Genomic DNA, 26083 nt, shown 5'->3' on the forward strand with positions numbered 1-26083 from the left:
AAGACGCATAAGCGATGTTACCCATCACTGGATCTGTGACTGATGTGTGCACGTTTGAGGAATGGGAACTGATGTGATAAACATCTCATGATGAGGAAGAATTAAAAACTACAATCCTAAAGGCTTTTAATGCCACTAAGTAGATACAATGCGATGTTCAACCAGCCCAACACAGCCATATGGTTGGAGGCAGTCTATTTTATTTTGACCATAGACATATATGTTGAGTGGTCAGAGAGCGGACCTATCTAAGAACAGCCATTACTTGTGGTGAAGCTTTAGTTTTGAATCAAAATTCACTTCAAAATTCAATATATATATATATTATATAATAAATCATTCTTGCGTTATACAAGCCAAACAGAATAATGAGAAAAAATCCATATTCCCAACTCTTGCTATTAACAAAGCATTAACTACGACTTTTGCCTCAATAAACCCCTAATTTTCTGCCTTTTAATAGTTAGTAATAGTAGTGCATATAATATTCTGCTAATATAATATGTATAAACTAATGTAATATCTATAACCGTCGATAAACAGCTAATATTAAGGCTTTTGTCGTTGCGAAGTAGCAAGTCAAGAGGAAAAGCACAATATATTGCTAGTAAACGCACCTCTTTAAGTTTAAAAAGTAGACAACAGTATAAAGCTGCATTTGCATTTCTGATGCTCTCTCATAAGACGAAACATAAAACAGCGCAACGACGGCAGCATGTTTTCATATGACAGTATCTGTATTGCAAACTGCATTGCTCAAAAGATATACATAGCTATGATATTGCTGTTATTGTTGTTTTTAGCTTAGGCATAAACAACGCAACAGCATTGCTACGGAAACCAATGGTTATTTCGTAAAAAAAAAGGACACACGATATGAACCACTGCCATACACTGTGTGGTTTTTTTAAATCCCAGTCCATCGGGGATATGTACAAAATCGGATTTGGGCTGACAGTCTTGAACAAAGTTTTTGAGACCAGATTACCTGACACGAGTTCAACTCTGTCTTGTGCCATATAACTTCACGCTGTATCTTTCACTACAATAAAAAGGTGAAATTAAATTAAGTAAGGAAACGTGTGCTTTATTCGTTCAAAAGGCTGTCATCGGGTTGTTGAACAATACAAACTCTGACAGCCAATCAGAATCAGACTTTAAAGATCTCTTAACCATGCAAAGCAGTGGACATAATCGCAGCACACACTTATAGCGAACAGAACATCAATGTTCATTAGGCAAGATGCTAATATAGTTATAGTTTTCGCATGAATAATATTATAGTTACTGTTGTTGGCATCAACGAGCCTTGAGGTGGGAATATTACAAATTTCCTAGCCTGGACACTGCCTACTGTTGTTTTGAAAAAATGTTCAGCCTTTTAATCAATTTTCAAAATGACCCATTATGCTTTGCATAGGGTTCCCAGGAGGATGGCAAAAACTCCTTGTTTTGCAACAAATTTGTAACGTTCCCTAGCTTCCTGTACAGATGTGAAATAAAGATTGTGATTTGTTTTGGGAAAATGTGGGAAAACTTAACAACTTTGTCTGTTTCAAAGCTATGCTTGCATTGAGGCGTTTCAGTTCACAGTCAAAGCTTAACAGGTGTTCTTATTTCGAATCACTTAAGAAGCACACAAATTACACTTTATTTTTACATTTCAACATTTTTTGTGGACAGAAAGTTTACCAACTGCTGCTGTCAACTATGCAGAAGCTTCCAGTTTTTAATTGGCGTTCAGCTCTTGTTTTGGGCTCGTGTCCATAGCACTCATTTTCAAGCTTTTTTCAAGCTTTCTGTAGCTGTTATGACACCATATAAAAGTACAAATGATATCTTTGCTTATTAGTAATGTAAGCATAACAACCAAAGAGAAGTGCACCGCATCCTATAGGAAGTCTATACAATACAAACAATTATGGTTTGGGGGTTACGCATGATATTGGGTCTCTAAAAATGTATCAATAAAAACAAAATGCTATATATTATAGCATTAGCTTTCATCAGATACTCTTGCAAATATTTCCTGGGATCATTTCCAGTCCGTGAGTTTCACTCTTAGTGTGTTGGGGTTTTTTTGGGCCGTAGAGGGTTTGATGCACTTATGTCCAAAATTGCATCTATGAATTGCAGAAGACATCTGCCAAACCACAAACCTCTTCCTTGAAGTGCCAACTAACAACTCGGTACACGATGGAGGATGCTGAGACATGAATACTCAACAACACTGGGTTTTGTTTGATGATACTTATGTGGTGGTGAGTCTACAAGATGATACATGTTGATTTATTGACAGCTTCTGTTTTAAGTTTTTAGTAGTATTTAATTATTGTTTACTTTTTGTAAAACATCATGTTTTTTTTGTTTAACCGTCGATAAATACTTTGGAAAGTAATTAATTATTGATGCAAAACCACTAACTGTGCTAGCTACAGTAAATCTAACCGTGTAAGAACATAACTTTTACTCATGACAGACTTCACCCTTGACAAAATTTACATCACTAAGTAGATTGACATTATCAAGAAATGTTACCATTTTAGCTAAGATATATATATATATGTCCGTCGTGAAGCATCTCAGTGTGAAGTGATCTGCAGCATCAATATCTTTAAACTTGTTTCTCTTGCTAGCAGCCAATAAATATGATTTAGCCATGCTGACAATTTACATTTAATCTCGGGGTTTGACAAGTCCAATGAATCCACAGTTGGGGGCTTAGGCAATCAAACGGCTTCCCACAGGGATCTCACGATAGCCAGGCTGAAGATGGAAGCAGCGGACGGGGCAATTGGCACAACAGGCACCAGAAACCCACTGATGACCAAAATGGAAGTTTTAGGGCTCAGGAGCTCATTAATATCCTCTATATGACATATGCAGTAGTTTGAGATATTAGAGAATAGGTCTTATTAGCAGATAAATGCTAACTACACCACAGCGACAAAACAGTGGTGGCGAACAGATACTACAAAACCCAATATAAACAACTCAAGAAAAGAAGAAAGCACCCTACGGTTTACAATAAAAGGCCACAGCGGCTATGGGCTGAGGATTTTACCTTCTTCATCCGGCATCCTGTGGTTTCAGTCACTTTTTTTCAATGAATTTTTATTGAATTCTCCCAAAGTTGCGCTTCAAAATAATGCCCAAAAAGTTTGCGTTTTAGAATTCTTCCTGATTAAATCCTTGTTTTGTTGTTTTTTTTTCCACACGGTACAATAAAAACATGACAACAGTGTTTGCGAAAAAGTACGCGAAATACAGTTTTTTTTTAAAGTACCTTGTAAACGGTATTCGATGCAGTGGGACATATACAAATGCAATAAAAAAATTATAAAATAGAACACACAGTGCAAAATAGCCATCAATTGTAACATTATTCTAATTTGAAAGACAAAATAGTGAAGCGACGGAAAGGAATAGACCCCCTACCTGAGCATCGCGCTTTCTCCACTCCTGGGTTTGCGTTCGCTGCTGGACCATGGCGGCCCTCGTCTGCTTGTCCAAACTATCGATTTCCCGCTGGTGGTCCTGGACCAGGCTGTCCTTCTCGGCATTGTGTGTCTGGAGTAGGTGCGTCCGCTCCTGTTCATGCTGCAGTTTCAGTTCCACAATCTGATTGGACAACAAGGAGTAAGACTTCATCAGCGGAACATCCCTGTCGTCATGACAACTTGTGCATGGCTCAGCGAAGAAAAAAGTTCACGTTTGCCTCACAACACAAGAAGCCTACGCAAGTTTATGCATCACTATGATCTCACATGTTGTTGTCCTCCCGCTTTTTGCGCTAATTACGACAAGCTAGCCTCTCTTTCAGCTCTCGTTAAAAAAAAATCGCACTGTCAAGGCCAGTGGCACAGCACTGGAAAAAAAAAAATACAACAACAATAAAAATAAATAAATAAAAGGCCTTGAAATTATGACCATGACTGTAATTAATGATGAGGAAACAAGAAATTAAGACATTATCTGCTTGCAGATTTTTACCTGTAATCCTATTTAGAGAATGCTCAAAAAAATAAATTATTTGAAATGTCTTATCTGTCCATACAGTATAACGTCATGGTGGATGTACTGCAACTTTAATAACCACTTACTGTTACTTCTGAATCCTTATCCAAAGTGTTGCGCTTTGACAAAAACCGAAAAACTAAGAGCCTTAAAAAACCCAATCCGCTCGGCATCCCTGCTAACTTCTTTTTTCAGAGAAAAACGCGGTCAGCATTGAAAGCGAGAAGGAAAATGTTGAAAGAACACAAAAGCTAGCAGCGGCATTATCTCGCTGACTTGCACCTGCTGTGCGGTGAGCCGCGCCTGGCGATGAGATTCAGCGCCAATGGTTCCCAAGGTCAGTTCCCACTCTCCTCCGGATGGGAGACGGTGACCTTGGCCGGTTCGGCCCCCATATCCCAGCTAGCCTGCAGTGAGAGGCCTGGTCCCCGCAGTTTTCGAGCTAATCCCCCCACATTGTGCGGCTCGGCACCCTACCTGGCCTGCCAGCTAGAGGCTGCTGTGGTGCTATTGAGTGTAGGTGATGAATGGGATTTCAGCTTGATTCCCCCAGCCAATCAGGCACAAGGCCACAATAGACGCTTCGAACAGTCCCATAGCATTTCCAAGCTGAAGCAAGATTTGGTAAGAAGATTCCTCATTCTCCCGCTTTATCGACTTCTGTAGAGGAAGAGACGTGGATGCAAGCAGACATCTCTAATAGGGCAAAACCGAATAGCCAACAGAAAGAGCCTCAACTAATTGATCAGGGACCGCCAAAGGATGCAACCCTCTGGTTTTAAAGGAAAAGGACAGATTTCTTCATAACACGCCATGCATTAATATGCTAACCTCGGGTAAACATGCTGATTCTCAGGTCTCTGTTGGGAGGTACACTACGATCCGACCATCCAGTTTGCAATATAAACACGTCATGACAGATGAATAGAGCGTGATCAGTGATTACCTTAGTTTAAAGCCGCGTGTACATCTTGCTGTGATGGGTTAAACCCGTCCCACAGCACTTGTCGGACAAGTGACAAAGCAAGGCTTTGGTTTTGACAATTCTGAGTTAATTTTTTTCGACGCAGGGTGAAAATCCACGCCAAATATATGCCGATATGACAGTGGGAAAGCGAAGGGAGGGGGAAAGATTGAAAACATTGAAACGTCACAGAAAGGGCTGCTGGGTGCCGGGCTCTTAAAGCGCCAGTGCTGAATGGCTGCTGTCACTGGGCAGATGTGATTAGCGCCCCCTCCTAGAGCGCCAGCGTTGAGGTCATGGAGCGGTGGGCGACTGAAGGAGGCTCCCCGGGGAAAGAGTGCAGTATCGGAGATGAGGGAAGCTTGGCGGTACTCAGTAGGGGTTCTGTTTGAAGAAAGAAGAGTAGCGTAAAATATATTCTATTATTCAGAGTACAGAAACTCTGAAGAGTTGTTTGCATGCGCCTTTTGACGTGAAAATGGAAAAAAAGAGAGATTAAAAGATGGACGGTGTGGTTGATTTTGATTGATAGGATAGATTGCAATCTCCAAATGTAGCCTCCACAGTTGTGAGTGGGATGTTGTTAATGTCATATGCTGCGTAACTTCCTACTCGTTGTGACCTCAGACATCAGCTCAGTGTCGGCACCGACGTCAAATACTGAGGAGGTCAAAGAGAAACAACACTTCTATAGAAATGGGACTCTTTTAAAGTCCCATTGATAGGAATCCTGGGGAATGTTTCTTTGTGTCAACATGAATGGCTAAAGTGACCCTCAGACCACAGTACACTCATTAAACCAGCAATAAACATCTCAGCTCAGTAACTGAGGGGTCACTCGACTGGATTGTTGTCAACTTTAAAAACCTTTACAAAGTTGCTCTAAAAAACCCACAGATGCTAATAGATGCTTTACAATGATTCCTAAATGCTTAACAAATCAGTAAAATGTATTATTGTAATAATTTGAGGTAAGTACAGTACAGCCAAAGTTCAAGACAGTTGCAATATACAATTATATAAAAATACTTAATTCCAAGGTCCAATGTTTCCATCAGGGTTAACTCATATTTTCAATTTCACAATGTCTTGTGTTTTGGGGTTTAAGGAAATGTGCTGCCAAACAAACCAATAAATAAACATACAGTGCACACATAGAAAGAGCCTTTCAGGATTTTTTTCTTTCTTACAGTGGAGGATGTACTTAATTACCATGCAAAAATGTTATATTAAACTATTTGAAGTATCATATAGACTTTTTAATTAGACATTTTCACTAAGCAAATATATTTCTTGATTTTTGGGATTAAAAATTACCTGGATGACTCCGGGTGAGTGCCATTGCAGTTTGAACTTAACAAATCAATTTAGACGCTCGACATATTTGAAGGCTTGTTACCTTGGCAACCTTATCTGCCACAGTTTCATTAAAATTGCTATTATTTTCTCTAGTGATATTATCACAGCAATTATAACTGGTGAAACGTCTTAAAAAGAAGGGAGAGAATTGCTAAATTTGCTAATTGTCGGACCAGTAGTTAGTTATTATTATTGTTATTTGCAATATTTTACACATTTAACTCTAATGATAATAATAAAAACATATTATGTGTGTATTAAGTTGTCCTTGTCACAGTATCAATGTACATTTAAGCACTGAGTAATATCAATTAATGTACTTACTATATGGTTAGGGTTAGATTTAGCGTTATTAAAATAGTAAGCACATGTGTAATAATGACACCTTAAAATAAAGTGCTAGCCTTTTTTTGTGCATGCATCACTTACTGATGTGACTGAATGGTTCTCTGGCCCATTTGATTGCTGGTCACCCTCTAGTGGCACTAATGTTCCTTCATAATATTCACTGGTTTAAGGGACGACTACGATTATTTACCTTTGGTCAAAGGAACAACATTTAACACTCTGTTTGACATGAATTAAAAAACCGAACATATCTATTTTCTAAAAAGGCTACATGTTCCTGGTGTTACTTCGAATCGTTACTCAATCTGAACAGGCGTGTGGGAACAATAGGAGCAAGTTTCCCTGCTAACCACCTGTCTGCCGCTAGCTGTGAGCACCACAGGAAACTAGCATAGCAAATACTAGGCAAGACGGTGCGTTTTTGCCCGTTTCCCTTTGACAACCCTGTTCCCTGTCCTCAAGCTAACCTAGCTGCATAGCCACTAGCTTGAATATTTGCCTTTTGATGAAGGAAAGCTGTTTGAGGCTTCCAAAGCAGTTGAAGGAACAAAACAAAATGAGGTTTCATCGACTGACGATGGAGTAATACTTCACACAAACAAAAATATTTAAGTATTATTTTATGCCAAAACATGCTATGCATTTTATATTTTGTAGTATATTTTTAACTTAAATTTAACATTTTGAGTCTACTTGACAACACTGGTTGTCTTTGTAATCTTTTATTAAAATAGAACAACTCGCACCGTTTTATTTTTCAACCACCCTCCGGCCATGTGGCTCTGTTCTGATATTTCATCACCCTACTTTTTCTAGTTGATTATCAAGTTTTATGTTGATACATGACGCATTACAGAAGTAAAACTGATGAAAGCTGAACGGAATTGATTCCACGTTGACTAAACTGTGTGGTTCAGCGTTGCTGAGAATGTTTCACTAATAAAGCCACTAGATATTTTTTACTAATTATTTTAAGGAAACTTTAGCAGTTTTGAGGCTTGAATTGAGGAACTGAGTAAGGAAAGAAAAAGGAAAGAAGGTTACCTATTCACTTTAGAAAAAAAATAGCTCAATTTGGCAGTTATTGTTAGTTCCCAGTATGCTTTGCATATGGTTGGATATGAAAAGTATATATTGAAATTGAAAGTGCCACATTGTTACTGAGTAAAGTAAAACATTTTAATGTTTAGTTATGTTATGACATTTGAGAGAGTTTATTTTATGTATTCCCATTGTGCAGAAGAGGAAAGTGTATGGTTATGGATAACTGTATACTGACAAACAACTATGAGGCATTATTGTGCTATTTGAAAACATATACAGTATAATGTAACAAAAGGGTGGGTGATATGGCAAAAAAGTTTAGGTATTGGGTAGGATTAGGAACGTAGAATAAGGTCACGCAGAATAAGGCGTTAATATGTGCTTAACTACTACTTATAAACAGCTAATATTACAGTAATATGCACGCTAATAAGTAACTAATAGATGTAACAGATGTAGGTAAAGTTACCTAAATAACCACTGCTCATCTAACTTTCAAGATAAAACAAAATACAAAATCTAAGCCCTAATTCTGCATAAACCATAGTTTTCTAGGTGTGCCGCCCATACATACACACATAAAACGTCTTATTTGGATCATAGGTTGAGATGGTTTAAGACCTTCTGCTTTAATATACAGAAAACAAAACTAAGCAACATCAATAGCATGTCTTGAGGTTGTACCAATAGTTTAAGGACAGGGACATTTCTACCAAGTAACCAGTAAGTCAACTGTTTTTCAGCCGCTCGCTCCCAGTTTTGGCTTTAAAACCATTTGCCACAGCAAACATTTTTACAGCAATGCTTATAAATAAATATATATTTCAATATTTGCTATTCTTATCTTCAGTCAGTAAAACCCCAAAAAGCCAGTATCTTATCAATTAGTAAACCTCTGATTAAATGATGAACACGTCACATTTTTAATCAGGAGGAAGTGGAGACTGAATGGAATACGATAAGGGATCTTAAAATGCAAAAATAAATCTATTTTCGATTCTGCGCCACCCCATCCAAGTCATCCAGAGCAATCATTCGTTTGAATGTGAACTGTGTCGCTCAACGCTGGAGTCTGAGAAAATGGTTTGTTCGTCTGCATTTCTGCCAAAAGGAAAGTCGCTAGTCATGTTAATGTAATGCAAATGGATTGAAAGACAATTTTGACCTGCTGCTCGTATCTTCGCTGCAGCTCCTCCAACTGGTAACTGAACTCTTTCGTCTGTTTCTCTCGTAGAGATTTAGTGCGAATCAGATCAGCCTCTACTTTCTCCATCTGAAAGCAGAAAAACACAATGAATTAGAGCTAAAATTTACAAGAAGGGTACATCAGAGTAACATTACATGTTAGTAACACTAACGTTGGCTGAGAGTACCGTTAACACACTGATGATAATAATTATATTTAGCATAATCTAAATATTTAATGCGAACTGGATTGATACCTTTTGGTGTCAATATATATACATATATATACATACACACTAGTTTTGATATTATTCGTAGTATTTCAGTGTGTGTGTGTGTGCTACAGTTAATATCAGTTTTAAGGTAATATGATTTGTATGTATGTACGCATGTACATATATATATATCAGAATAACGGATTTGTTCTCTTAGCTGGCTGAAGACACTCTACATTTAGCACGTGTAAGTCAAGGCCAGAGCCGATTATCCAGAGGACGTTCCTCTCTATGATGCTGTTACAAACAGATGAATGCAAATGGACAGCAAAAAAGAGAAGAGAGGGGGTGGAAAGAAAAGAGAATGGAACACTTTGATGTGGGCTGAATCTTGGACAGACGATGATCGCTGGAGACACAGGGTGGAAAGAGAAAGGTGAATCAGAAAGAACACGAGCAGGATGTGGGCAGCAGCTCTGAGTCCAGCGAGAGCTTTAGCATCCCCTAATGCTCGCCCACAACTACATGACCATTAGTACGCGCACACACACACACACACACACACACTCGCATTCTGCCCAGTGCACTGCTCTAGAAGAACTCTGCCTACACTGTGCCAACGTGCCTAATGCAGGCCTGTATAGAACTTCCTGTGGGAACCTCATTACTGATCGCACGTAAGCACACAGAGTAACACCGGGCTCTATCAAACGCTGGATGTGGGGTATTCTTACTTTAAGAACCTAGGCTACATTTCAGCAGCACTCAAAAAACGTTTAACTCACTAAAGTTTCCAGTAAAACGCCAACACATTTCATATATTTTCATGCTAATTATGATTACAGATTACACATATATGCAGCTGCATTATGTATTTTTAGTTCATACCATCGTGCATTTATAACTTTATAAGTTATGTGGCTTTTCTGACACTGTAAACTTGCTCGATGGCGCACCTGGTATACGATGCACTTTGATATTCTCAAGAAAAAAGTTGAGCTGAAAGACTTTGCAGAAGCAAGCTAAAATGGCTTCGTAGATATTCATGAGTGGATTTCAACCAGACCGACACAGCGGTACTGACAGACCCAGATGGAACCGTTTGACCAACCGTAGGCAAACGATCCTTATTTTTGCAATTTTATTTGGTGACACTTGCAGCATAGAAAATATACGCTTTCAGTTGGAGCAATTAGCATGCATAGTGCATATGCTGTATGCTTTTTCTTGTGTTCACTGGTCCAATCCAAGGCTTTCCTCTAGCTGGCGTTCAGTGGAATGAATGAGTTTCTCTTCTGTTTTTCTGCATTAGTTCATAAGAGTACTGATGACAGGACTGTGAGTCTTTTTGAAGCAAAGCAGATGGATGTGCTAAGAACGGCTGTGGTTTGTTTTTAACTTTTACGCGTCTCCATTAACGAAGCAGTGTCGGGATTGTGACACTAACTTTCATAAGAAATGAGCATTTAACAGTTTTTATAGTATTAAATCTTTATACATTAACAACATGACTAGTGGCCTTTACGATCTATCATTGGAAAATGCAGATTTCATTGGTCACTGATTATTATTCATTTCAATATGGTTTCTTTATAAAATGTGCACTCATGCGTCATTGACAACAACACCAGAAATATTTATTAAGGAAGTAAACCAAATGACGAATTTGAATGATGCATTTTGTTATCTTGAGGCTATATAAATCTAAATAAAAGGCTTTTAACAGCTAGGTAACAATAGCGTGAATGTTTGGTTGTGGACACATTGGACGCAGCTGTGGCAGCGAACCCGGGTGGCGCCGCTGAGGCCCGCTCCAGCATCTGTGCGCAGGATGTGATACGAGGCTGAAGTCACGTGCATTGTATTGATGGGACCGAACGAACACCGCTGTTTGGGGGGGGGTTGTTATGATGGAAATGGTGAATGTACAAACAGTCATACAGCGTTCATGTCAGAATGAGTAACTATTCTTGATGACTAATCGGTTTGCTCATCTGATACCAAGTGAGTGGCTGCTGTCTCTGAGAAACCGATTTAAACAGGCTTTTCAATACAGCTGAGGAGGCTAATAGAGATCCTCTGCAATCCTTAAGGTAAGAGGAAATGAGATCAAGACTTGTGGGTCAGATGAACCTGCAATGCCCACATGAGCACCACAGCTCCACGTACTGGAGCACATGTGCTAACTATTAGGTCACGCTGGAAGCTTTATAATGACACGGATTGTCATCTGAGAGATGCTCGCTGCCCGTATGGAGGAATGCAGTGACATCCTGCGAGACTGAAGGATTTATGACCCAGTCTGCGGTACTGATCGTTTGCTGTCTGGACTCCCTGGAACAATCCACAGATCAAATACACCCTGAACTCAACCGTACAGAGATATCAGTGAAAGAATGTCAGCCTAAAATCTGCTGCCACATAGCAGTTCATTCTGGTAAAGAGCGCACGTTTAGGCTGAAAGTATCTATGACTCAATTGTAAAACATTCAGTCACACAGTCACCTCAATAAACTTCTAATGAGTGTTTAATAATAGATGGTGAGGTAGATGTTAAGATTAGGTATGGGGTCAGATTAAGGGTTGAAAATACGGTCCTGCAGAATAAGGCATTGATATGTGCTTCATGAGTACTTAAGCAATCAGTTAATTGCGAGAATTGGTCCCTAATTTCAAGGGTGGCCAGAAATGATAACAAAATGTACTTTTTTAAACTCTAGACTAAAAAAGAAACTAAAACAAATTACATAAGTGAGTCAAGGTGTTTGAATACAACTGTTTAATGTTACATGATGCCCCAGTGTGGGAAAGGTCATACCCGGCCGAGGATACTATTGTGAGATTGACAGAGCATTGCTTTCATGCCCTTAACTCACCTGTTGCTTCATGTCAGCGTAGGTCTTCTCTGAGCTGAGCTCCACCTGCTTCTTAAAGTTCTCCAGTGCACTCTCAGCCTGCTGGGCCTGAAGCCTCTGACTGTCCCGAAGACGAAGGAGCTGCTCCTCTTTATCCCTAAAACATAAAAAAAAAAAACCCCACAAATTGGGTCACCCCGTGTTTACGCTCGCATTATTCTTAGAGTGAAAGTTCTCCTCACTCAGCTTTGTTTCACGCGCTCTAAGATAGCTGAGACGGAAAACGCGTCGCATGAAAGCGGCACGTTGTGCTTTATGCTTATTTTTTATCAGCTGATTGGGGAAGCATTTTATGTTCACACGGAAAACTTCAGCGCCCATCTCGGCGCGCAAATGTGTGTCGACGCAAAACAAACAGCATCTCAGACTCATGTCTGACAACAACGCTGAGACACAACCGCCAAAAGAGCTGTCAGATGCAAGCCAGACTGCTACAAAGAGCTTGTCAACCTGCTTTCACTGTCTATATCCGTGCGTGTGTGTGTGTGTGTGTGTGGCACATTTCGCCCTCCCTCAAACGAGTGTAATTACTGTGGTAATTACTTTTCATTGAGAGAACAATTCACCAGGGCCCCTTGAAACTACATATTAGTACTTCATCAAACAAGTTAACCAGCATATCCAAAAGCCACCGAATTAACTATACTATTAAAATACATACTGCATATATAAAACACATTCTCTAAACGAACCTCTTCATCAATGACATCCTTCTTTAGTTATCATCTCATTTAGTGCACACATACAAAACAGGCATGACAATAAGAGGAAATTAAAAACAAAACAAACGCAAAAATAAAAAAAATTAAAAAAAGTTGGGGACCTTTTTTCTTTTTCTATGGCCTCTTTTCTGTGTAATTTTGGTCTCTCTCATGTTTGACATCAAAAGATCTAGAAATTGTTTCTCCCTGACTGTTGTGTAGTCTGTAATTATTAATCTGTCTTGCAACATGAATGCCTTCAGGGCAGAGCGCGCACAAAAGAGCCTTCTGCTCATCTCTGATGTGGAGCAACCAGCAGACGAAAAAAAAAAAACACTGAAAGAAAGAAAGAAAAAGAAAAACAGGCGTCTAAACAAGAAAGAAACAAGAAAAAGGCGAAGCCACAAAAATAGCTCTCTCTGAACATTTTGAGACGTTCCAGAGAGAAGAAAGAGCGGCTCATTGCGAGGACGAGAGGATTAGTTAGTGAGTTAGAGGTTTTAGTTAGTGGTTCATTTCTTGTTTTAACTGTAAAGAATGCCAACGACAAACACAAATTTGTTTCACACTCGACGTGAAACCAAAACTGCTCCTTTTCACTTTCTTTATATGTGCTCTGGGTTTCATTATGGAGATTTAATCAGTGAATACTATTCCAAAAAAAAGAAAAAGTCTTGCTTTGCCTCTAATTTTTGTTGTTTGATGTCATCGAGCGCTCTTATTTCTAAATGCATCCCTTCTAACCACTTGTCAATAAAGCCACTTTTCAATAACCAAGCAATTTCTGATTGATAAAATCATACCATGTCGTTGCACGTTCTTTCTTTTGCAGTACAGATAAAGTGTCTGCAATTTGCTTTTAACGGCCTTGTTGGAGTTTATTTGGTAAATGAATGGCCATTGAGACTGCAATCGGACGAAGTATGAGGTCTGCTTCAATACACAGTGTCTTTAAGCGTTGTTGTAGCATAAATAGTTCAATCTCGTAGATCTTCGAGGTAGCAAATGGTTAAACTTAAGGAGCCCCGTTGCAAATCTAGTCTAGTGATAACAGGCACTGTGTATACATGGTCACTGTGTGCAGTTCATATCCATATTCGAACAGTTTAAAGGGTTAATTCAGCCAAAAATTAAAATTGTGTTTCCAGGCTCAGAAAAGCAATAAGTATTTAAAATAGTCCAAGTGGAATACAAAGCTACTAGAGAGGTTTTTGTGCACGAAATAAAAAAAACAAAACAAAAATGATAACTTTATTTATGGAACGAATTTGGAATGAAATGAGGGTGCGAAATGAATGACCCTTTAAGGCAGAGACGGATTCACAGATTGAATCTACGAATATTTTATTTTTATGGTTTTATGGTGGGTAAGACTTGTTCAACGGGGGCGCATTACTGGTTCGCGGATGATGAAACTTTATAATGAGGAATTTTCAACAACTGTCCACTTGTTCAGTGTGCATTGTACATTTTACAGTTATTTTTTAGCTTTGTTTTGTATAGTACATGCGTTTGACATAGCGCTTCACTGCTTAAACGTTGCATCCTGAAGCCAAACCAACTGAAAACCACTGGCCAAACCAAACCAAAAATAGTGTATTCGGTAATAAACAAACACATGTAACGGTATATGCTGCCTTTGTTTTGAGAACAGATGAAGGTCCTGCCCGTTAGGGATATACCTGGATCTACACTTATAAAAAAGGTTAATATGTTCTCTGCATTGATTTTTCATGGATGGTTTATCCATATTTTAAATTACACGCCGTATTCAGTCTTAGGGTTGGAAGAAATCTGTCTGAAAGTGACCGGTAACTTCATGATAAGATCTATAAGTGAGCATCATCAAGGTTCGCTTTACGGTTTCTATGTAGGTGTACTGCTGTGAGAACGCAACAAAGGCTGACAGAGGGTGTGGAAGCGGAGAAGTGCAGAGCAGACAGTCCGTCACCATCCGTCACAGAGAGGGGTGAGATGAGAAGGCAGAACGAGGAAGGACAAATAAAGCAACGCGGCAGGGAAAGGGGAATGCCAGCTCCGCAGAGGCCGTCGGCTTTGGCTGGGGTTTGTGCTCGGAGAAGAGTGGAAGACGAGCAGACTCAAATTAAAGATGTGCCATCAAACCAGAGGAAATCCTTCTCATCCTGCACTCTTTAAGGGGATTTTTGGGGGGAAAAGCAGAAGGAAGGGACTTAAGGAAAGGGCGACAGCGCTTCCGCCTAGCCGCAAGTCAGACAGGAGGGTCAATTTTCCAAACCTCCTCAACCACAGGACGCCTCCAATGTGGAGAGCAGGACGCTTCGATGGGGAGCTCGTACTGTAAATAAGACTGGAGATGCTGCTAATTCAAATGCTACGGCCACACAAACGCACCCATTCATTTTCATCCAGGCTGCGTTCAACCCGTCCGACGCCTGAGCTTCTGGCACCCGTGGCCACAAAGAACCTGGGCTTAGGACCTTCAAAGCACCTGACCTGTGACAGATGCCACAATAAACTCACTTTGGTCTGGATGTGCAAAAAAGAACAAACTGTTTCCCTCGAAGGTTGTAGATTTGCATTATAGACACACGAGGGGAAGACACTCGATAAAGACAGAAAGAGGAATATATCATAAATATCCTGTAAGTCACTGAGCGTCTGAGAGAAGACATCTGGCTAAAAAGGTGCACAAACTCCAGATTATATACGCAGCATCTTCACGTTAAAATCACACTTGGCCAACGCTCAGTCTTTCTGGACGTGGGCTATAAACACACTAGGAGAGACATATGGATTCCAGGTGGATTACACCTCTCCACACCAGTGTGAAGCCAAAGGCCGTCCACTCCATGAGCTCATCATGACGGAATGATAACACATCCAGCCCCAGATCAAAGCTGGGGCCCAAAAAGAGGCAACGCATTAAAGCCAGAGAGAAAATGCAAAGCTGAAATTTTCAGCGCCCTCAAAAGAGGAGTGCCTCATTCCTCCGTCCCCAGAGAGCCAGTAACGCACAGAAACAGACTTGAGCGCTTTATGACTGACGTGCGAATACAAAATTCAAAAATAACAGCAGCTGCTGCGCGAGCATGCAGTCTTAACACCCTGCGCTCATGTTCAAATATCTGCTCGGCGCTCGGGGGAAACGGCCGGTTTCTGATTGAGTTATGAGTTTCTCGTTCCTCGTTTTATAACCGATGTAATGCGGTCTCTAGTAGAGTGGAAGTTCAATGACAAACGCGCCATTTTTACAGCAATGTCAGGCTTAGTTCTGAATAACATGCTACTGCTGCAGAAAACAGTATGCGTAGTAGGCGGAATAACACTAATTTTCTGCATGCGTATAATACCAGTGTGGTCTGCATTTGGCAAAATAGGCATTATGCTGCAGATTATACTAATATATATATACAAATCCAGTGGGAACGACCTTATTTTAACATAACAGCAGGCCATTTGTTACTTGAATGAGCAAGATTACTAGTGACATTTACTTGAATCTCCATAACTGAGGTTGATGCAATACACACCTCAAAACATAGTAAATGATGCAATGTATTAAAGATACACATGATGCACCAATTACGATTCAATTATACAGTGTAATGCGAAAAAATATAACACTAATAAGTATATATATATATAGGATTTAGTAGATTTTTTCACAGATGAGAATATGTTAGAAATGATGCACTGATGCATTCAGTAAGTAGAAAGCTAGTATTCCACTCCAAACACAGCCAGATAGCCTCCAAGTGCAGGGTCATGAAATCGACACGTGTGCCAGCGATATGCATTTTTCTGCTTTCAGACCGCCTGCATGCTGTCAAAAACATTCCCTTCGACAAGCTTTGACGGCGAGAAAATATCCGGCAACCGTTGGTGAAATCTGACTGTTTACCTACTTAAAGGTTTTCATTTTTTTTTTTCAATTTGGGATTGACCCAAATAGGCGTGCGATCACTTATTTGACGGCAAACAAAAAAGTTGCTCATCAGCGTTGATCGCTGCGACGGTGCGGACCACCAGGAGCGTCTGCTGCTGAATCAGTGAAGAGTGTGACTCTTGGGTGGGATCGCATTCAGTGACGCCTCTTAATTAATGTCATTCCCAGTGCGAAATACACGTTCAGTGACACAAACCATAAACCTCCCGCTTTAAGCACGGGGCGATTATTCAATGATGTGGTTTGCGTGTGATACAAGAAAACAACATCTGCATCCCTTTAAAAACTTCCAGAGGAAATTCCAAACGCGAGGAATTTGTTCGTAGTTTTCAGCTTAAGCGCTGAAAGGTTATTCTTGCCGTCCCGGGCGACGAGCGTGTCCGCGTGGCGCCCCCTGAAGGAAGAGCAGGTGTCTGCAGGAAGCAGGGGTTGGTGGTATGCATGCAATGCTCTGTGGAAAGTGTGACTGTGTTCGATTTAAACGCTTTCAGATGCATGAACCAGCGGGCTGTTTTCTCCATTCCTGCGCAACAGGGCACGCCTCCCGCTTCTCTCCTAGCAACAGCGAAAGAACCCCCGCCGAAAGGCTTTTTCTCAATGCGTTTTTGGACGCTTCGGATTCATTAATTTATAGTAATCCTTCAGACCCACGTGCACGCAGACCATAACTCATAAACAATGCAAAGTTAAAACGAAGGGGGAGAAAATATACATAATTGCAAAAAAGTCAAAAACAGATGACGAGAATAAAACGCAGCCAAACGCCATGCGCCCGTAACTTCTCCGAAATGCAGCGCGTTTGCTGAGTTGCACAAGCATCTATTCGAATCAGCTTAGCGGATCAAAGCCGAGATCAGATTTCAATCACCTATCCGCGATCAAGAGTTTAAAAATGAAAGAGTCTACGCGGCAACACATGTGAGCTGTTTACCGCCGAGAGCAATACTGCAGACATTCAATCAGGCGGCACTCAAGAACTGACTCATCTTTATGCTGAGATGAAGGGTCATGCATGTTTAACTGTGGGCGTGTTTGATTATTAGAAAATAAATTCTTCGAACTCTCACTGCTTTATAGAATTTGTCTACTAAAATGTGTCAAACATTGAGATTTGTGCGAAATTCGAACGATGAGTTTAATCTACGCTTCATCTAGGGAGTGCAACACTATCGTCTTCAAAACGAGGAACGGAGTTTAGGGCCAGCTGGTTTATTTTCTTGCCTATTCTTATCCTCCGTCTGATCCAGCGGGACCGCAGTGATTAGTCCGTTTGATGTTGGCCTCCGAATCCCCGGGGATGTGCCCCCTTCCCTTTCCTCCCCCGCCAGAGCCGGACTGGGCTGTAGCCCGAGACTCAAAGAGATCCGCAGCTGCAGACGTGGGACAACCTAGCCAGGCCGAAGCACATATCCCTGTGGCACTCCTCTCGTGCGAGCTTACGCTTGACAATCATGCCGCATTTTAAGGCAGACGATGATGGGAACGAAATCGGGCTGTTTCGCCGACCTGGCCGTTTTACCGAATGCGTGCTTAAAAAGAAATAGACGCAAAGCAAGCAAGCATCGCTTCAAGAGTTTTCTAAGAAGGCTCTAAGAAGTACAATCAAAATAAAACCAAGACCAATTCAGAGCACAACGGTTCGTCGTGTAAATGCATTTCCTCTGATGATCAGACAGACACGCTGATCAAAAAAAAGCTAACTTTTTTTTTTTTTCCGAGCATGGTAGCTCACTATGGTATTGCCATAGCAACATAAAGTTAAACAATGCGCCGGTTCTCATTTGCATTGGGAAGGGGGTGGTTCTTTTGAAGGGAAGGGGGCTCAGACAAACAAACAGCACGCCAGCTGCTTGCGTCTACGCGCGTGCATGTTTAAATTCACGTGTGCATATCAAAAGGGCATGCGAAAAAATAAAAAATACAAAAGTCTAAATACTTTATAAATAAAATGCGCACGCAAAAAAAAAAAAAAATGATGCAAGTCTTGCTAAATATTACATACGTTTTCACAGCCTCTCTGTAACACATATGCACATGAAAGTGTGTCCAACATGCCAGCCTGCATATAATGCGGTGAGCAGCCAGCACTTTATGCGGTTTCATCTCGTTTAAATTTCTCCGCTCATCCTCTGATCTCCGCTATCAGGCGGTGCTCTCTTGATGTGTGTGCTGGCTGGCCGTTTGAAGTTCTGCGCTGACTTTAAAGTGGCCAAAAGACCCTGAACGGCAGGTAGGTAGCAGACCGGGGATCCTGGGTGCTCGTTAGCCCAATGACTGTTTAATTAGCTCGATGAGGACCGCTGTGTAAATGCGCTTGCCTATTGACACAAATGGGCATCTGTGTTGTTCGCTGCTCACGCGGGGCTAATTTATTCATCCTAAGCCGTGTGTGTCTGGCGCACTAACGGGTACGTCAGATAACGGCGCTCGTTTCATCTCGACACTTTAAAGCAACAGCGGAGAGAGGGAAAAAAATAAAAATAAAAATCACAATTCGGCAGATGAAAGGAAGCGTTGTGCTATACGGGACAAGACATGCAAAACGTCCTGAAACAGTTTTAAATTACATATGTGCCAATGACAGCCAGGCCTGATTTCCTTCGCTTAATAATTGTCTCATTTCGGCTTGTTGGTTTGTTTTTAATGAAACTGTTGTTAAACTGATTTGGTATGTATACATGCATACATACCAAATTAAAGGGCCGGTACCATTATACTTGCGATTCTATTGAATTCAACTTATGCGCATGCGAATCCGGGACATTGAAAACCCAAGATTTTCGCATCATTGTTTAAAAACTATCTACAGGATTCAGACTATTTTAGTTCATTGTTTATATGTAAGTATGTGATATAAAAGACTATACTTATACACTGACAATTACAGGTCAAACTTATTTTAAGGTCCAATTCTCACCTTAAACTATGAGCTTTTCCTCAATAAAGTCCTAATTTGCTGCTTATTAATAGTAAGGTAGTTAAGTTTAGCTTTTGCGAAGGATTAGAGATGCGAAACGTGGTCGTGCAGAATATGTGCTTTATAAATACAAATAAATATGTTAACAACGGGCATGCTAATAAGCAACTAGTTAATAGCGAGAACTGGTCGCTATGCTACATTTTAAGCACACTGCCTGTGCATGCTCTTATACTTTAATGCATTCCTCAAAGAAGAGAAACAGACCCATCTGTAGAGAAAGGCACGTATTCTACATTGCCCTCTTTTTATTCTGCTTTCCACTCCGAAAATGTGTTGATGAAAACACGTTCGAATTTACACGGGAACAAAGTAACTGAAAAGCGTGTCATGGAAATGTTTTCCCGTAAAAACTGTTCATTTAGGACCAGGTCTTGTGCTCCAGGAGATGATGATGATGATGATGATGATGATGATGATGTCACATGTCCACTGGCAGAGTTAACGACTGAAATCTAATTGAACACGTACAGTTTCTGCCAAGTGCGCGTGATGCACCAGGACAAGGGCCAAACAAACAAACAGCAAATAATGAGCTCATCAGTGGGCCGAGTCCAGCTTGACGTCATTCTTCGACCTAAACGGGAGGTTTTCCACCGATGTTTAGACGCTGTAAATAATCTCGCATCTGCGCCTGGTGGGTACGTTGAACGTGGCACGCAGCTTGTCTGGGGACTTTTTTGCTCGTTTTCCTTGAGTGACAGTGAAAAAGGCAAGGCCGGACGAACTCGAACAGTGTCTAACCTGAAAGTGTGCGATTCCGCCCGACGCACAAACCCTGCAAGCTTCCTCGGAACGCCATTCCTAACCACTTCCACATCTCCCGCTGCATTCCTGCGGTCGGGAACGGGCTCCGGGAGCACAGGCGGTAACCCCGCGCTAGCTCCACATCTGAGGGCTCTGCTGTGGGCCAGGAGATGGCCTTCCCAAAACAGGACTTAGAGCAGAGCCTCTTCCACAGCCCCATAATCCGGTCCAGACCACAGCATTGTTCACATTTTACTGGTCTCTGCTAGCACACAACAATACTAGAGCACTGCTGGATATCACGGCTCCGGAGCAGTCGGGGAGGCAAGACTGACCAAATATTGCCCTTGGACACTTAAATGAAAAGCAGCATTTGTGTATATAATAAATAATTGTAAACGTATTACGCAAGGTTTATTGTAACAGTGCAGCTGTGTTATTGTATTTAACTAAAACTAAAATTAAAACTGTAAAAAGTTACTTATATATACTTAATTATAATAAACCTCAAAAGGCACACTCACACACACAAATAGAAAAAAAGTTGTAAATAAATAAATGCATTATGGTTTCGTTATATGGTTATATATAAATACATATAAAGCATTATTTATACACATACACACCTATATATAGCGAATAAACATCTAAAATAAAAAGTGTATGACTGTGTATATTTATTATGTCTCATATATATATATGTTTATTAATTAAGAACCTTACTACAATCCTACTGACATTAGTGTACTTTTAAAGGAGGGGACCGTAATAATGAATTTAGTGCCGGACATACCTGAGTGAGTCCTCCATCTTGCTCATCTTCCTCTTGCTGTCGACTCTCTCTTTTTCCAGCTCGGCCTGAAGTGTCTGCAGCTGCGACAGGACGGCAGAAGCGTCAATCACTCAACGCGCTTCATCAGCTCCCGCCCTTCGGCACGACTAAACAGAGCTGATCTAATTTTCTACAGGTCAGAGGTCAGCCTTGAGCAGCCGCTGGCAGACGGCTGGCCTGCAGGTGTATACGGCCTCTGCTTTGCAGATGTGCCCTTGACAGAGGTCCGCCTCACCGTCCTGCTTTATGACCGGACCCGGGCCCTTTGAAGGTGGGGCAGCAGGCAGCGGCCAGGTGTCCGAGACTGATCTTAAAACTTATCTTCACCTGATTGTGTCAGCCCAATTATTAAAGCAGGCCTTTTATGACAGTTCTGAAGCTTTGAAGGCTTTTGAAAGGGAGCCGCTGCTATAAGTCATAATTAGTGAGGGCCATCAGGTCGGACTTTGACTGTCCAGTTATGTTCCCCTCTCATTTGGGAAAACACCAATTGGTCTGTGCTTCCACCTGGCATTTTTGGTAATCCAAAAGTTATCAATGCTAAATACAGATGTAAAGTGGGTTCAATTATTTTTTTTATTAGATCGCTGAAAGTACACACAGTGGTAGACAAAAACACAAGTGACCCCTTGCTATTTTTAGATTTTCAAACACTAAGTTCTGGAAATGAAAGGGCGAAGCTCCGCCTACTCGGCAAAGGATACGCGTTTAAAATGCATGATAATAATATAAATGGCATTGCGTTTCACGTAACCATTTTTGATCGGTTCACTGAACATCTTAATACCAGGTGGAAACAGGGCCTACATTTTACAGCCGCACCATCAAAGTGAACTAGCGCAATTGAAAGCAGAGTAAATGCTTTTATGTCTACCTAAAAACCTAAACCTGCTTTGGTTTATAACGCTTCTGAGAGGGGTGGCGATTGTAAAGAACGGTCAGCCTCTTTAACTGATGCTCAAATGTATTACAATTGCCTCAATATAATAACTAGAACCGCCAATGCTTAACATCTGGCGTTATTAAGCATTAACGCAAAAAAGTGCAACGTAAATGTATGAACCACAATCACCGAGAGCGCACACGGAATTGCATGAAATGAATCCAAACATAAATATAGCATCGTGTGTTTGTGAATAAACAAATTACCTTTTTGTCAGCGATATTCTGTAGGTCTGTTATCTCTTGCTGCATCTTATTCTCTCGGTCCTGAATAAAAAAAAAATCAAAACAAGGTTTTCGCGCAAACCGATTGTACTTCTTTTATATGGCGTATTTCTGATCGAAACATCAGAACAACCGACCCTGAGCTGTTTCTGTCTCCTGTTTTCAACTTCCTGCATCTGCTGTTTGAGGTGAATCGCAGTCTGTTCCAAATCTTCAATCACTTCTGATGCCTGACATAAAAACAAACTACATTCACAACATGATAATTTTTACTGTCTAACTGCGCAGTATTTCCATCTCAAGCATTCATCTGATGCAAAGGCTCTTCAGTAGAGCCATATAATTCTATTAAGTGCATTTTAGAAAAGTTTAAGTGTAGTTCCAGGTCCATCTCATATAGTTAAGTATACTTAATGTAGTGTATTAGCAGTATACAAATATGTATGTATGTATGTATTTATGTTTTTACATGTTTTCTATAATGTAAGCTACATACGTCTAGCTTCTGTGAAGTACAAGTATCTGGCAAATATACTTTTCAGTCAATTAAATGCAAGTATAAATACATTAAGTACATAAAAATACATCTTATTTTTAATAATAATAATAATAATAATAATAAAACTGCATTGAATAAACTGTGTTTTTTGGCACAGCAGTCTCAGAATATGTTATGTGAACTATCCAATTAAATTATGAACAAACTTACACTTTTTAGGACAGAAATATACTCAACATTCGTCCTAATACAGCCTAATGTAAAATTCATACAGTAGTATAGGAATCAACTGTAAGTTTTACTTTGCTCTTTTTAGCGCTTCATGCGAGTCGTAACATTTGGGTGGCAACAACTGATCAATAATTGAGTTTCAGTTCAGCCACTTCATTTAGGTCAGGATGCTGCAATAGAAAGTAGCTGGCAGGGTTTGGAAAAGAGCTAATATACCAGGAATCTTTCCTAAGATTCCATACCGAGTTAATTCGATGTTCTCAGCCAAAAATGAAGCTGGTAATTATCACACGAAATTAAAACGAGTAAAGCATGTGTAAGTGTAAGAGATAAGTGAAGATGCCTTGGCTGCAGATAGGGCATGCTCCTGCTGGAAGTGGTTCATGTCAGCGTTATGCCTGGCCTGAAGTTTTTGCAGAGCATCTTCACGCTGTACTTTCATCTGCTCCATCTCCTTCTGCAGGGATACGTTCCTAAAGCATACAAACAACTTTCGTTAGATTGATAAAAGCACAATAGCTCTAATCTCTTGACTCCTTCACACTGAATTATATTAACTGAACTATGTTCAGGATTTATGATACGCTGCCTTCAAGTCAGGTGTGTTTATGATGTCGTACATCTGCTTTGGAGCACCTGTGATCAGTGGTATCTGAGCTTGTCTGGACGATCAGGTGGTTTTCTTGTACCTGTGGTTAGCCTCTTGAAGCTCAGCGCTGATGGAGGCGATATGAATCTCTAACTCGGCTTTCTCCTGTGTGACCTTCTGCCGGAGCAGGTTCCCATTTTCCACCTCCACTGAGAGCTGCTTCACCCGGGTCTCTAGCTCGTGCAATATCTGCTCCTTGAAGAACCGAAAAAGTTTATCAGTTAAGAAACAAACTCAGAACCCAAAACTCAAAAAAAAAACGTTTAAATGGGAGCGTTTCCACAAAAATATTAAGCGGCAAAAACCTTCTTGAGCGGCAAATTAGAATGGCTGCTGAAAATTCTGCTTCGCTTCAAATGAATACATTCGATTTTTAAATATATTCAATTTGAAAAATTGTGATAAGATTTCAAAGCATTACAAAGCATTTACTACATTTTTGATTAAATATATGCAACCTTGCTGTTTCTAGAGCTAATTAGTGCGATTATTCGTAATTTGACACAGCTTTTTGTTTGCATAATATATGAATGTATACATTTATAATGTATATATAAATCCACACACATTAATGTACATGTTTAAGAAAAATATGTTGTTTATATGTTTAGATATTGAATACATTTATATATAATATAAAATATAAATATACATACCTGTATATATTTGTGTGCATGTGGATTGACATATGCATAATAAACAAACACAGAACACATGCATATATTATGTAAACAAAAACTGTGATCAGTCACGATTAATCGTTTGACAGCACTAATGCTAATTATTCCAAACTTTTGACCGCTGGCTCACAACTTTTTCAAAAGAACAGCTTGAGTGTAGTTGAACTACTTTAAATTATGAGTAGCTTGTATCTTGACAAACTACAGCTTCACAGCAGCTTCCCAACACTGATTTCCACTACAAAGACACAGCAGAGAAAGGCAGTGAAGATCTCCTGAATGGGGAATTCTTCTGTAGATGTGATAGTGAAAGTTGAACAGTTCAGCAACAGTGAGCTTAAACAGCTCTCTAACCGCATTCATGGCCACCACACCATCCTCATCCACCTTCAAAGATCATCTGAGATCATCTTTCAAACAGCCTCAAATCTGATGCACCTGTGGGCCTCTGTTCTTTAGCACAACCCAGAGCACGCTGGGACTGAATATGAAAAAAGCATGTGAAGCAGATCAGCGGCAAAGCATGGCTCAGCCCTCAAAGAACATCTAGGATGGTCTTCATTTGAAAATGAGACAACCATATCTGACGAAATACAGGAAGGGGAGAACTTTCCATGGGACAGCAAGAGCTGTTAAACCAAAACCAGACAGCCTGCACGCACACACACACACACACACACACGTGTCTCATCGTTAATGGAGGCCACTGTCCCGTGCGTGGCGGATGGAATGCAGGCTGATATGAATGATGACAGATTATTGATTGAAGATACACGGCTCAGATGATGAAAGTGGCCAGTGTTGAAAAGTACAGCTTTCTGATGGCGACGTCAGTGTCAAAACGATGGAAAATAGGCCTTTGTTAACTCCCAGTGTGAAATGTGGCATGATCTGAAAGAGTTGGGCATGTGCTATGACGCATGCTGGTAATTAATACACTGACCCTGATACAATAGGCAGGGTTTGCTTACAGCTTAAGCTATTCAACAACATCCTACTGTTAAAAAAACACTCTATACTTACCAACATGAAGACTACAGAGTCAGGGTTTAATTAAGAGTTACTTTCAAATTATTATACTGTTTATTAGTAATGTATATACCAATACTTACACATTTTAAAAATCTGGCTTACCACTTAAGAATCGACTAAAATATTAGCAGCAAATGCGTCTTTAATAACATTTCGTTGACCTTAAATATAAGTTCAAAAAGGTTGTTTTTGATTCCTAATGGACAATGGACAATTTTGTGCAATGGGATGATTTCTTTGATGTTAATGGTTCTTCATGGATACAGATGCCAATGAGAACCTTTATTTTGAAAAGTGCAGTTAGATTTTCTGGAAAAAAATGGAAGTTTGATAAATGGATGCACTGGTGTTCACGTCTCTCAGGTACAGTCTGTGCTATGACATCAATGCATTTGAAGTTATCAATCTCCATCGAGCCCTGACTGTGATGAATATGTATCTTGTCATCAATATTCGATGTGTTGCTTCCTCTATTGAGGACTGACATCGGCACCCGTGTGCTTTAAAACTTGACGATCAAGCCATCAATGAACGATAGGAATAATAAGTAGAAGAACGGCCGTGCCAACTTTTGACACGCTCCCACGCAAGAA

The 26083-nt window shown here is 40.3% G+C and overlaps 1 protein-coding gene across 3 annotated transcripts in view; it reads right to left on the minus strand.

Moving 5' to 3' along the window:
• cep112 (centrosomal protein 112) overlaps window positions 1-26083 on the minus strand; it is a 108839-nt gene that overhangs the window by 58476 nt on the left and 24280 nt on the right. For all 3 annotated transcript variants that reach the window (XM_043234530.1, XM_043234529.1, XM_043234531.1), the window contains exons 13-20: window positions 23819-23973; window positions 23473-23602; window positions 22537-22629; window positions 22382-22441; window positions 21194-21273; window positions 12009-12144; window positions 8898-9005; window positions 3439-3621 (exon numbers count right to left, since the gene is read on the minus strand). In XM_043234530.1, the coding sequence (XP_043090465.1) occupies window positions 3439-3621; window positions 8898-9005; window positions 12009-12144; window positions 21194-21273; window positions 22382-22441; window positions 22537-22629; window positions 23473-23602; window positions 23819-23973 (945 nt within the window). The remainder of the gene's footprint in view (window positions 1-3438; window positions 3622-8897; window positions 9006-12008; window positions 12145-21193; window positions 21274-22381; window positions 22442-22536; window positions 22630-23472; window positions 23603-23818; window positions 23974-26083) is intronic.

The sequence above is a fragment of the Puntigrus tetrazona genome, unplaced genomic scaffold, assembly GCF_018831695.1.
Source record: "Puntigrus tetrazona isolate hp1 unplaced genomic scaffold, ASM1883169v1 S000001156, whole genome shotgun sequence".
In the NCBI taxonomy this organism is placed as follows: Eukaryota; Metazoa; Chordata; class Actinopteri; order Cypriniformes; family Cyprinidae; genus Puntigrus; species Puntigrus tetrazona.